A 12891-nucleotide genomic window follows, 5' to 3' on the forward strand; every position below is an offset into this window, starting at 1 on the left:
AGACAAGGACTTACAGGCTGTCTACTAAAAGAATCATCTGAACAATGTTTGTTTCTTGCTGCTTCAGGTTTCAGATACAGGAAACATCCTGGGGATTGTTCAGGCTGAAGACATTGAGATCTCTGCAGAGGTCTGTGATGTTTCTCTGAGTATCGACATGCCTGAAGGTCAGTGGATGCCTCCCAAAGAAAGCAGTCCAGGTGCACTGCACTGCCTTGGGAGGTGGGAGACCAAAGCATTTGGGATGGGATGGGATGGGATGGGATGGGATGGGATGGGATGGGATGGGATGGATACATAAAGCACATACCCTGCAAGCTGTGTGTAATAAAACCTCATCAGGGCACTGACAGCCTTAAGTCTCTCCCCTCTGACCTTTGAAGTGTACAGCTTCACGTGCAGATTGGATTTGGGGGCTTTGAAACCACAGAGATGTGAACAGGCAGTTGGCAACTGCCACAGGCTCAGCACAGCATATAAAGTAATTGGATTTGTGCTTGGAAGTGAGGAAATGGAAGCCAAGCTCCTAAGGCTTAGCTACTAAGCTTGCAGATATTTTGAGTAAGAAGAGAACGGGCAGACAAGTAGCTGGAAAACACTTTCAAGAACAGAAACTTGCTGAAAAGGGTTTTGTGCCAAGACCTCCATGTAGCTTGTGACCTGGTGTATTCTGCAGCAGCTCACAAATACCGTGTTTGACCTTGTTCTGCGGGTTTTCTGCAGGTCCAGATGGAAGCTTGGAATTTGGAACCATTCATGTCCTGGAAAATGTGAAGAAAGTCCTGAGTCTAAAGAACAAAGGGATACACAACATTGAGTACCGGTGAGTCCATCTACCTGGTAGTGAACATTTCCTGGGGTTGCCAGGCCTGCCTTCTGCCTCTGTCAATGGCTAGAACGTGTTTCAATGCTGGCTACCTCTTGATAAATACAAAACCTGGGCTCTCTAATCTCAACTATTTTACCAAAGAACCCAGCCATAAACCAGCAGTTTTCCACAGCCCAAGAGGAACCCAAAAGAGAGTTCCCGAAATGTCAGCCACTGAAATGCTGAGATTCATTGCCTTTCTTTGATGGTCACCTCCTTTCTCTTTCTGAAACTCTGTAAAGAAGTGAATGAAAAATTTTGGTGTCAAGGGTTCTTGCAGTAACCTCGTGATTGCCTGCACTCTCTGACAAGATCCAGGATTCCCTGAGCAGAGTTGGACTCTCCCTTTTCTTTTTTTTCCCTAATCCTATACAAAGTCCTGGCTGTGCTGGTGGGATGTATACTTTTAACTGCAGAGATCTCCATTCCTTCCCTTTCTCCCCTTCAGTTTTGTGCTGAAGAATGCAGGTCCCAGGATGCAAGATTTGGCATCCCACTTCACTATTGAGCCTCAGTCGGGCATGCTGATTGCCTCCCAGCCTGGTGTGAATGTTGAGATGGTCTTCCACCCCACAAGGGAAATGGTCGTCAAGAACAAACCCATCCTGTACTGCCAGGTGAGCCCCCTGGGCCAGGCTCTGTTATCACACGGTGTTTTGGGAGCATCAACAGGATAGGTATCTAAAGGAAGGAAGGCTTTAACTGGAGAATCCTCTCTCCTACATACACAAAGTCTTTCAAAACCATTGGGAGGCTTCCTAAGTGGAGCTGAGAATCTGACTCTGGAGGAGGTGCTTAAACCTCCTAAGGGAGGGTAAATTGATGGAGGCCTGGGGTGGAGGCTGGCGACTGGGGTAGAGCAAGCTGGCCTCTTGGCTTTGTTTACCACCCCTTCCTGTGCACACAGGTGATAGATGCCAGCTCAGGGGAAGGAAGCCAGACTGTTGCCACCATCCCAGTGAGGGTGTCGGCAAAAGCTGTGTACAGCAAGTACAGTATTGAGCCTGCCTCACCCATCAACTTTGGGGCCATGCTCAAGGGCACCAAGAAGACCCAGACTGTTGTGCTGGAGAACAGAGGCATGCTCAACTTCAAATTCCACATCCTCCAAGCACCCGAGGATGCATCTGCATTGGAAAGCAAAAGGTATGAGAAGCCCTGCACCACCCTTCCTGTCTGAGGAGGCACCACCCCATGGCTGGTATGTGGCAGGCAGCCAGGAGACCTGGGCTATCATCCATCTGCATCCCTAGCTTGGGGAGAGGGAGCAAAACATCACCTTGGTATCCCCATGTGTACTATGAAGCTGGTGGTAGAGCTGCTCTGTCGAGCACTGGGTGCTGCAGGCTGCTCTCTGGGAGCCATCAGCAGCAGGAAGGCTTTCCTCTGTGGGGAGGAAAGCCAGCTTTGACCTCAGAGAAAGGCTGGGGAGCTCAGCATGACAGACACCTCTGCTTTCTCCTTCCTCAGCTCAAAACAAGAGGAATCCGCTCCACCAGCGACAAAGCTGAAATCAAGCTCCTTGACACAGGTGGGTGACTCCTGCTCCCCAGCAGTGCTGCTGCAGGGGATGTGAGAACATGCTGCTGTGCCCAGGCTGGGGGCTGATCACCACAGGGTGGGATGTAGTCTGCAGGATGGAGTCCAGGATGTGCTCAGTCCCACTGACAGTCCTGTACTCTGGCTCAGACCTGGAGCTGTGGGGTCAACAGAGGGGAGCAGGTCCTGTGTTTGACAGCTGCTAGCCAGCATAGGTGTGTGAACACCACAGAAGCAAAAACATCCCCCACTAAACTCCCAGTCCACAGAGCTCAGAACACATTGCTTTTTCTTCTTCCCAGTCCCTTAGCTCTCTCCCATCATTTCTCACAGCCATTTCTACTGTCCTGTGTTACCTCTGGAGGTTGAAGGATCACAGCTACCACCTTCATTCTGTACACACAAACTCCTTTCTCTCTGTCACTTGTGACAGGCTTGCAGCTCCTCTTGGCTGGTTGGTCTCAGCCTGGAGCTGCCTTTGGGCCATGGATTCATCCTTCCCTGCCCTGGGACTGGGTACTTGGCCCCAGCTGGAGGCCAAGGCAGGACATACTCTTTGCTGGGGTGCTCAGGGCACAGCTATTAGCCATCAGCCTCTCTTGGAACTTTTTCTGCAGGGTTACCTCAGTCTTGGCATGTTCACGGTGTCCCCCTGCTCCGGCTCTGTCGCTCCGTGGGGCCAGCAGAAGATCACAGTGGAATGCCTCGCAGGGCAGGAGGGGACATGTGAGGAGCAGCTCTACATTGACATCATGGGCAGAGACCCCAAGGACAATCCCCTGGGCATTCCCTTTACCCTGATTGCCGAATCCTGCCTCCCAGGTACATCCTGTCCATAGGTTCCCTTGGTCACACCTGCTGCTGATCAGCACCTCAACTTGCTGCTAGGATAGAGAGGCACACTAACCCTGGTGTCCCACCTTAAAATCCTTGAAGAGGTTCCAGCCCTCTTCAAGTCCACCAGTGGACTCATCCCTCCCAGGCTGAGAGGGATGCACGGAAGGATAAAAGGAAAGCAATGCTCTCTAAGACTGAGGATGACTGAGCTCCATCCTCACAGCCAGCTCCCCCACCCAAACCTGGGTTTAGCAGTCACATCGGCAGAAGGGGCTCATCAAGCCTTCTGAGAGGCCAGCAGGGTGCAGATAAATTCATCAGGGAGGCTTTTCCACGCTCATTCCTCTTGTCTGTCCACAGCACTTGTTGAGGATGTCACGTTAACCTTCGAGGAGTACCCGATCTGCAGCAGCACCAACCTCAGCTGCAAGCTGCGGTCAGTCAAAGGCACGGGTCTGTTTGTCAGAGAAGAGAACAAATTTGTCTTCACCAAGGTTCTGGTTGGGCAAGAGGCTGAAGCTCATTTCAGTGTCTACAATACAAGTGGTCTGCCATGTGACGTGGTCCTCTCCAACAAACCCCTGCCTGGAAAGGTAAGATCAAGAGACCAAAGTGGTGGCTGCCCTCTAAAGGCCTTGTGAGAGTTTGTTTTGTTCTCCAGATGGATTGCTTCCTGTGGCCCAGACTAGTCTAGCTTAGTGCAGGTTAAAGTGCAAGGGAGAGCAGCAGAGCCAGGGAACAGCTGTGTTGAATTTTGCATGTCCCAAGCAAGGTTTTGGCTCACACCTCTGGGTCTTCAGTGGGAAGCACACTCAGAGAGGGGCTGTTATGAACTGACATGCCAGGGCTCAAAGCAGAGCATTTCCTCGGGCTCCCTGGCCTTTCCTTCTATTTGAAGGCCAGTTCTAGGTTATTTGCAGGGTTTTTCCATGCAGCGCCCACCTTCCGTATATGCTGGGGCAGCTGCCAGCACTCAAAACACACAATGCTTTAGCACGAGGTCAGCATTCCCTGGGAGAGAGGGAGCCTGCCTCGGGAAGCAGGAAGGATGACACACTGTCTGGGGCTGTTCTCAGTAATGCATTTATGAATAAAACTGTGTCATGTTGAAAGGTGCTTTCTCCTAATTTTTCTCTCTGGGTTTCCCCAAGGAAAAAAGCCCTATCAATAACATTTTCAAGTTGTATCCTGACATGATGTCCATTCCTGGCTCATCCAATGCCGTTGCTACGGTGACCTTCACCCCACCAGAGAAGCAGAACTACGGCTGTACTTTCAAGGCTTCCCTTGTCATCCCAAAAAGGTAAATTGCCAGTGGAATACTGGGGGAGGCCTCACTGAAAACTGCCTCTCCACTGGGAAGGCACAGATCTCTTGTTAGCTCTAATGCTTTCAGTAGCCTTAGGCAGAGTACTTGGCATGAGTTGATCTGGGAGGCAGTAGCTGTTAGAAAGAGCAGAAAAATGAGGCTGATGGTTTAGCCTGGAGGAGGAACTATGAAGACACAGAAATATTAGGTAGCCAACTGGAAGTTACTGAGATGTGCTGCAGCTGAGCTGCGGGTTTCCAAGGACAAAGGCTGAGATGAACAGTTTGGTGCCAGCAAGTCAGCAGTCAAAATTTCCTCTTAGATTCTGTAAAATTAAGTGATCCTCTGTGGTTCCCTGGCATTCATTAAGCGGTTTTATGTGAGTGATTGGAGCTGGTTTGAAAGAGGAGCCCAGTTCCTCTGCCCTGGGACCTCTCTAGTGGGGCTTTGACCTGTTCTTCCTCAACCCTTTAGTGGCTGAATTGGAACAAGAGAAGTCTCATTCCTAATACAAAATTGCTATTTTACTGTTCTTGGAAATTATCTTTATTGATGGTGATGATTTACTTTTGCCTCCTTGCTTTTGTACTGCTTTCCTGCTGTGCTTTTGCTTGTTGCAGATGTCTCATCTCCCTGCAGCCAGGGGATTTGCCATATCTCATCTAGTGCCTCATTATTTACCTGCTGTACTGCATGATTCAATTAAGTGAAATTATAACTGTTATTGTGGAAGGCTCTGGCTCTTTGGAGCAGATTCCTCTTGTGAATGGCCCTGCATGGATTGGGAAGAGGCTGGTGGGGGGCTGTGTTGTGGGGTACAGGGGCACCAGGCAGGGAAAAACATTGTGGGTGGCGCTTGCTGCTTCCCTTGCCCAGAGAGAAATGGGTTAGTGCCAGCTGAAATTGTTTCTGTGCCTCTCCTGCAGCTCTGTGCAAATTAAGCCCCAAACCCTGACCTTCACCATCAGTGGGAAGGGGCATGAGCCACAGGTGACAGTCGTGTGCCCAAGTGCTCGCAGCAAGAGGGGAAATGCTGTGCTGCGCTTCAAGAGACTCCGGGTGGGGGATACAGAGATGCTCCCCCTGGTCATCCGTAACAATGGCATCGTACCTGTCAAGGTGAGAACCTGCTCAAGGAATGGTCTGATTTGGGAACAAATGCCTGTGGCACAGGGGGAGGGTCCCAGAAAACATGGCACACCTAAGAAGAGGTGTGAGAAATTAATTTTAAGCAAGTGACTGACATCCAAGAAGGGAGTTCTTGGGAATTTTCCATCCAGTCTTTCTTCTTTAAGTTAAACACAGGTGGAGTGGTGATGGAGTATTTTCCCCCCTGTCTCTCGTCACCTTTTGTTCTCACGGTGATGTGTGATTTCCCAGTTCCATTAGATTGCATTTGATCCTAGTTTACTACATTTCAAGCAAACTTAGTTGTGGTTTAAATACAATCTGCTCATTACTTTCTGTCCCGTTTGGTTCTGTGTTAGTGGTATCCAGATGTCTCTGAAGACCCTTTTTTTCCTGGCTGGTTTGACTTAACCTATTGTGCTAAGGGCTGTTTGCAGTGGGAGAGGTGCTGGGTTCCCCTGCGGGACTAGCAGCACTGCGGTGTCAGTCCCTGTGCCATCCTGTACTCACACCAGTATCACTGTGCTCTCTGTTCCCTTTTCTCAGTTTATGTTACACCTGGAGGATGAGCACGGAGCGTTCTTCTTGAAAGGCAGGGGCTCCACACTTGAGAGATTCTACACTGAAGATGTGGAAGAGGACTGCGTTGGAAATGGTAAATTTATTAACCATGAAGCGTGATCATGCACAGAGGGAAAACATGTGCCCTGCTCTTGGCTTCTCTGAGCAGCAGCCAGATGTTAGACACAGTTTCTTTCCTTGGGCTCTCTGTCCTCCCAGCTTTTCTTGGGGACCTTTTGCAGGGTTTCCTCCTAGAAAGTTGTGAGAAGTTGTTCAGTTCTTCTAGACACGGTGGGTTGAGCTGTGGGGGACTGTCACTACCTCAGTGGACCCTCTGAGGTATTTGCTGCATTGGGAAGGTACCAGCTGGAACAGATGCAGCCCCTGAGCACACAAACAGCCAGCAGAAGCCAAAAGCACTCTCTGGCTCAGCTTTCCATATGGCTGGAACTGGCTGGAAGCAGATGGAATGACAGCTGGGCATCAACGTGAGGTTCAGCTGCTCTAAGTGCTGATGTGTCTGGAGGTGGCAGTCTCGTGAACATAGGAAGAGGGTTTGGAACCACTGGGGTAGAACCTGTGCTTAGAGGGCAGCTGGTTTCAACCTCTTCTTCCTCATATATCCTATGGAAGTATTTCCTCTGTAGAGCTGTATCACTTTGATTTCCATTGCTGTGCAGAGAGCAAGCCCCCAGAGAAGCCTTTCTTCCTTCTGCATCATGGGCAATCAACAAATATTGACGTCATTTTCAAACCCACCTTGACTCAACATCTGGAAGGGAAGATTTGTGTGTTACTGGAAGACATCTACTCTAAGAAGACCCTAATAGAGCTGGTGGGTGAAGGCCACAAGGATGAATTCACCCTTGATGGACTAGAGGAAGACACAGATGAGAGGAGAGCTAAGCGCAGTCTGAAGAAAGACATTATTGATGGTAAGAGAGGAGAGGCTGCCAAGGTGGAGCAAGGAAGAAGAAAATATCTGATCAAGTGTGTCCTTTCTCTAGCCAGGCCTGGGCTGTCAGCCACGGGACTTGGTGGCCTGTGGCTGTGGTAGCCATGCATGCAGAGCAGCGTGTGCCATGCTGCATGTCGCTGGCTTAGGGATGTGTCAGAGTGTTTCTCTGAAAGTGGTGGGATGGGGAGAGGCCTGGGGAACTCCCTCCCACGGGGAGGAAGGCTTGGAGCAAGGAAGCATTGAACATACAGCTGTCTGTGCACGTGAAAGGGGCGGGTGGAGCTCCCTGCATACTGAGATCTCTTGCTCTCCTCCTTAACAGCTGTCAGATTGAATCACATCCAGTTTGGGGACTGTCCTGTCGGGAGGCCCTACCGCAGGACCTTCACCATCACCAACCATACCAGTACGAAGGTCATGCGCTTTGAGTGGGAGGCAGACGCCGCATTCCAGTTCTCCCCCAAGGTGAGCGTGGACTGCTCTCCCTTTCCCCATTGCTCAAGCCCTGCCCTGCTGTTCCTGGGCGCTGGCAGGGAGTCCTGACATAGCAGTGATAGCCACTTCCAGTGCCATCCATGTAGGAGATGCAGTCCCTGGCTTGGCTGGGCCAAGGCTGCCAGCCTTGCAGAAAAGGCTTCACGTTATGGGAGGTGGCACCTTCTGTTCACACTTTTGTCTATCAGAGTTCACATAAATCCACACCGAGGTGCAGATTCCTGGCACAGCACCTCACCACATCAGTCCCTTTTGCTGTCAGTCCTGCCCTTGGCAGTGCTTCCTTCCAGTTTGGTCTTGACTGCCTGATTCTCCCTAGATGGGACACCTCCATCCTGGCTATGCCAAGGACATCACAGTCACCTTGAAATCAGATGTCCCAGCCACCTTCAGGAGGCACCCTGTGAAATGTAAGGTGATCAAGACCAACTCTGAGCTACCACAAAGGATGGTTCAGGATTGGGAGGACCGAATGTGCATTGTCACAATGGAGGATACCACCAGGAAGGACATGTCAGCCAGCTGGCCTGAGAAAGAGAAGGTAAGGAGCAAAACAGCAAAAAGCCAACCTAGCTTTTACAAAAAGACCACCATAACACCATCACGGCTGGCTGAGCAGCTCCTGCTTCCTCTGGACATTGGGCAGCCGTGGGGTTCAGCAGCAGTGCATTCTAGGGGAGATGCACAGTGACCACATACAATCACACAAGAGCCTTTTGACAAGAGACCTTTAGCCACACACAAACTATCAGTCTGTGCCACAAGCACAAGTGTTGCAGCCCATGTTGAATGGGAGACAACGTTATATGATTTTATCCCATTTTATGGTGTTAGAAATCTCTTCATCTCATTAGGTGCCTTTTCACCAACGAGCAGTTAAGTCTCTTGCACCATGTCTCTTCTTTTGAAGTGGAGAGAAATACACTTCTGCTGCACATACTGGTGAACTCCGAGTTTTGTCTGCATGGATACCAGAGTATGGTTGTGGTCTCTGTATTGTGTGGGATATCTCATCATGGAGTAGCCCAGGCACTGTATGACAGAATGGAGGAGTCTGGAGAAGGATCATCTCCAGAGACTCCTGCTTTTATTGTCATTATTACCAAACATACTCATCTTGGGTGAAAGTCCTGTCTGAGTTTCTGGACCATTTTAAGGCCTCTAAACCATCCTCTTTTCTATCAGCACATCTGCAGTTGGAGACTTTGCTACTGAGATCTTTCACTTCCCAAAGTGCCCACTCCCAGCTCCCAGCAGTGTGGCTGTTGCTCCACACATGACATCTGGAGAGCACTTGCTCTTAAGACAAGAAGAAAAAGGCGCTTTCTAGAGGTCTTCAGTCCTGGGGTTCTCCATCCACAGAGCTCCAGCAGGCAAACTTAATCCTAATTGTGAGACCTGCTGGATTTGTAGGGGACCAGGAAAAAAGCCAGTCCCTCTTACAAGGTTGAAGTACAGGGACTGGAATGCAGCTATAGTCTCCATGGATATATTAACAGCTGTGGTAGTGACTGCTTTGATCAACAGGTAGGAACAACTACTGTAGCGGATCAGTCCCAGTCTTGTCATCTTTCCAGGAAAGTAGAAGTGAATGGTCCTTTCTAGTCCCTCTGTGAGGCTGATCTTGGGGGCCAACAGATTCCCTTGTCAGCCTGACTTTCTGGGCTCTGCTCAGTGATTCTTCCCTCCTCTGTTTGCAGATGGTCCAGAGAGCCCCAGAACCAGAACCGGCACCGGCTTACATTGTGGATGAGAGCATCCAGGAGGCCAAGGTGTACCTCAGTGCTGTTGTTGGCTACACTGAGTTCAAACGGAACCTGATAGTGGTTCAGCTCAAGGATACCTTGCCCAACCAGACAAGGAAAGACATGTGAGTGCTGGAGGCCAGCAGGGCCCTGTGAGCGGGAGCTGCCTTTGCCAGGGCTGAGCCAGTGCCCGCTTCCCAGAACTCTACCCCAGCCAAAACCAGCACAAGCCCATTTATGTGCATACAAAGCCAAGCAGGAGACGGTGGTCAGCAGAGGTTCAGTGCTGCCATATCTTTCTGCTGAGACCAGCCATGGGTTTGTTTTTACTGCATGTCACTTGTCCTCATCTACTCAAGAATAAGTTTGCAGTCAAGCCAAGACCTAAAGTGCAGAGTAAGCCTCTTAGCTTCAATGTCCTGGGCACCGCGTTGGCCCTTTCCTCTTAAACTTCCAGACTTGGAAATACTTTTTGGGCCACCCAGGACAGCAGTCTGAGCATAGTAGAGTTGCCTGGAGAAGAAGATGGTCCTCAGCAGAAAGTGGTACCAGGAGTCCATCAGACAATGTTATTGCACTATTTGCTTTACATTTATTGGACTTGGTTTTTTTATTCCTCCTTCTTGCTTTTCAGTTTCAGGATACACAACACAGGAAATATAGCCCTGGAATACAGCTGGATGGAAGCTGCAGATAGTAAAGCAGTGAAGAAACCATACTCAACCACTCTGATGCGTAAGGGCATTTCACTTGGTGGCTGAGGGCCTGGGGAGCAGACCCTGCCACTTGACCCTGAATTGCTTTTGCATCCTTGTCCACACGTTCACTTTCATCAGCATCTTCCCAAGTGCAGCTGGAGATTTTTCTCCTTGTCCCCCTCTGCCTTTCAGCCCCTTCTGTTCTTGCTCTGCCCCTTCTGCTCTGCAAAGGAGCTGAGCCAGGCTCTGGGAAGAGCCACACGCTGGGTCAGGACTGGGAAAGGGGACATCAGGTCATCTCTTTGAGAAGTCTGAGACTGGGAAAAACAATGGTGTAATGAGTGAGCTGCCCTGCAGCCACTGTCTGTGTGCAGTTCCCCACTCCAGGGCAAATGTAAAGTCACTGTCTAAAACCAACTCTTCTCATTTGGCACAGGAATGTGTGCTGCAGGCAGAGACCTTGCTCCCAGATGCTCTATTTCCTGCTGAAAGTACTCGGCTAGAGATGTTCCAAGTGCATTCCAGATCTCTTCCACTTACCTGCAGCAGAAGGCAGATTTGCTGGGAACATAGGATTGGTCTTTGAAAGGTGTTCTCTTCTTCTCTGCAGGTCAGTTCCTCTCCTCCAATCCTCTGAGCCATCACAGAAAGCTGCTGCATCCTTTCTGGTGGCAGCAGGACCATCCTTTTGAGATGCATCCTTCTGGACTGCGGCAGCTTGCCAAGCAACAGCAGGATTCTGAGCAGCAGCAGCATCAGCAGCAGCAGGATTCTGAGCAGCAGCAGCAGCAGCAGCATTATTCTCAGCAGCAGCCCAAGCAGAAGGACCACTCCAAGAAGCTACAGCGCTTCAAACAAAAACACCTCTATTTGCAGTGTGTTAGTTCCTCCCTGGAAATCTGCCCAGATGACAAAAAAGACCTGCCACTGTTCTACATCAACCCCTGCCACGGCATCATCCCTCCTGGCCAAAAGCAGATCTTTCACGTGCTGTTCTCCCCAAAGCACGCGGGGAAGTTTAGGACCACCATACTCTTCAGGTGGGCAACGTCTACACACTTGCCCAGAACTCCCGCTTCGGATGGGTATCACTGAGTCACAGGGTGGCATGGGATGGAAAGGACCACAGTAGGTCATCTGGTCCCACTTCCCTGCTCAAGCAGGGCCATCCCAGAGCACATGACACAGGGTTGGGTCCAGAGGGCTCTGGAATAATTCCAGTGAGGGACACTCCCTCACTGTTGCCTCTCTGGGCAACCTGTCACCTGCACAGGAGAGGAGGTCTTCCTCAGGTTCAAGTGGAATTTCCTGTTCAGATTCTGCCCATTGCCTCCTGTCCTATTGCTGGCCATCACCAAGCACAGCCTGGTTCATCCCTTAAGACCCTCCCTTCAGTCCCTCTGACTGGGATGGGGAGGTGGGCTTGGAGACAGGCAGCCCCAGAGAGGCAGCAAAACACCCAGAGGAGCACAGAAAGATCATCATCTGGCCTTGCTAGGGAGACACTGCAAAAAGACACTCTATGAAACATTAAGCTCCTGGAGGGTTGCAAAATCTGTAACGAGAGATACGGGGACCAGCCAGTCCCTAGCTCTGCTTCCTTTTGGAACAAGCAAGGCCTGCTTCTCCACATGGAACCCCATGTGCTGTGGCTGGTCCCCAGGCACTTAGCTGGTCATGTTGCTGCCCTTGCACCTCTGCAGCCTCCATGCAGCGAGTGCAGTTGTTTAATTTGCTGCTCACTGCTTGCACAGACAGAGGATGCAACACTGTGTGCAGTGCAAGGAGACAGAAAAGTGGCTGGCTGGAAATGTTCATCTGACTAATACCAGTCCCTTTCTTCCTAGGACTCATAAGCTGAAGCCGGCTCTGAAGAAGGTAGAGGTGATTGTGAAAGGCAGAGCCCAGGAGCAGGAGAGTCTTGATAAACCAAAACGCTCTGCGTTACGGCAGACAGACAAAGGCCAAGGACCCAAGAAGCAGGTGCACTGGAAACTAACACCTGAGTGACAGCGTTTGTGTTAGCTGCAGCATCCAGCAGGAGCCAGCAACATCGTGTCTTCTACTGGCTTCTTCCACCCTTCACCAGACACCTCTGCAGCTACCCTTGCAAGCTCCAGTGAACACCTTTATCCTATCTTTAATTACCTAAGTTAATTAACTAATTTTTAATTAAACAATTGGCAATAAATTGTTAATTGTCAGCTTGTCTTGCTTGGAAAGACAGGTTTCTGCAGGACCTCTCTGGAATGGAGAATGTGACCCCCTTCCCTCCACATTATTCTAACTTTGAAATTAAAAGGCTTTCCAGCAAAGATACGGGAAAAGGAGTAACAATTCTTTTCTAGGATGTCTAACCAGACAAACAAGCAGCAGCACTGGCAGCAACAACAAACAGAACCAGATACCCACCCACAGCCTCCGCTTGGCTGCAGGCACTTTCCCTGTGGTGTAGTTCCAGTCCCAGCCAGGCAGGGAAGGGAGGCAAATAATGAATAAAGCAATTTCTAGAGAAGTTTTAATTAAGCTACACCAGGGAATACGCTGAAGAGCTCGAGCGCTGTGTCATCAATTCTTAAACACTTATTGCTGTGAGGGAGTCTATAGAGTAGCTAAATAGTGACTGAACAGTGCTTGATTTGTTCAAAGAGAAAGAAGAAAGTGATGAGAATACACCCTAGTGAGGGAAGAGCCCTTAGACCCTTTCAAAATAGGCAAATAGATTACACTGAGTTTCCCAAACTCCAGAGATG

General features: G+C 50.1%; 1 protein-coding gene across 1 annotated transcript in view; it reads left to right on the plus strand.

The window, feature by feature from the left end:
- The window catches only part of LOC134048163 (hydrocephalus-inducing protein homolog), a 76679-nt gene extending 64531 nt beyond the window's left edge, over positions 1–12148 (plus strand). Inside the window, exons 52-68 of the mRNA XM_062499762.1 lie at positions 68–167; positions 724–823; positions 1317–1485; positions 1776–2014; positions 2339–2399; positions 3025–3229; positions 3605–3881; positions 4404–4547; positions 5480–5672; positions 6228–6336; positions 6923–7177; positions 7523–7665; positions 8015–8236; positions 9396–9565; positions 10075–10175; positions 11046–11178; positions 11986–12148. Coding sequence (XP_062355746.1) covers positions 68–167; positions 724–823; positions 1317–1485; positions 1776–2014; positions 2339–2399; positions 3025–3229; positions 3605–3881; positions 4404–4547; positions 5480–5672; positions 6228–6336; positions 6923–7177; positions 7523–7665; positions 8015–8236; positions 9396–9565; positions 10075–10175; positions 11046–11178; positions 11986–12148 — 2784 coding nt within the window. The remainder of the gene's footprint in view (positions 1–67; positions 168–723; positions 824–1316; positions 1486–1775; positions 2015–2338; positions 2400–3024; positions 3230–3604; positions 3882–4403; positions 4548–5479; positions 5673–6227; positions 6337–6922; positions 7178–7522; positions 7666–8014; positions 8237–9395; positions 9566–10074; positions 10176–11045; positions 11179–11985) is intronic.
- The last annotated feature ends 743 nt before the right edge of the window (positions 12149–12891 follow it).

This window comes from Cinclus cinclus, chromosome 11 (genome assembly GCF_963662255.1).
Source record: "Cinclus cinclus chromosome 11, bCinCin1.1, whole genome shotgun sequence".
NCBI lineage: Eukaryota > Metazoa > Chordata > Aves > Passeriformes > Cinclidae > Cinclus > Cinclus cinclus.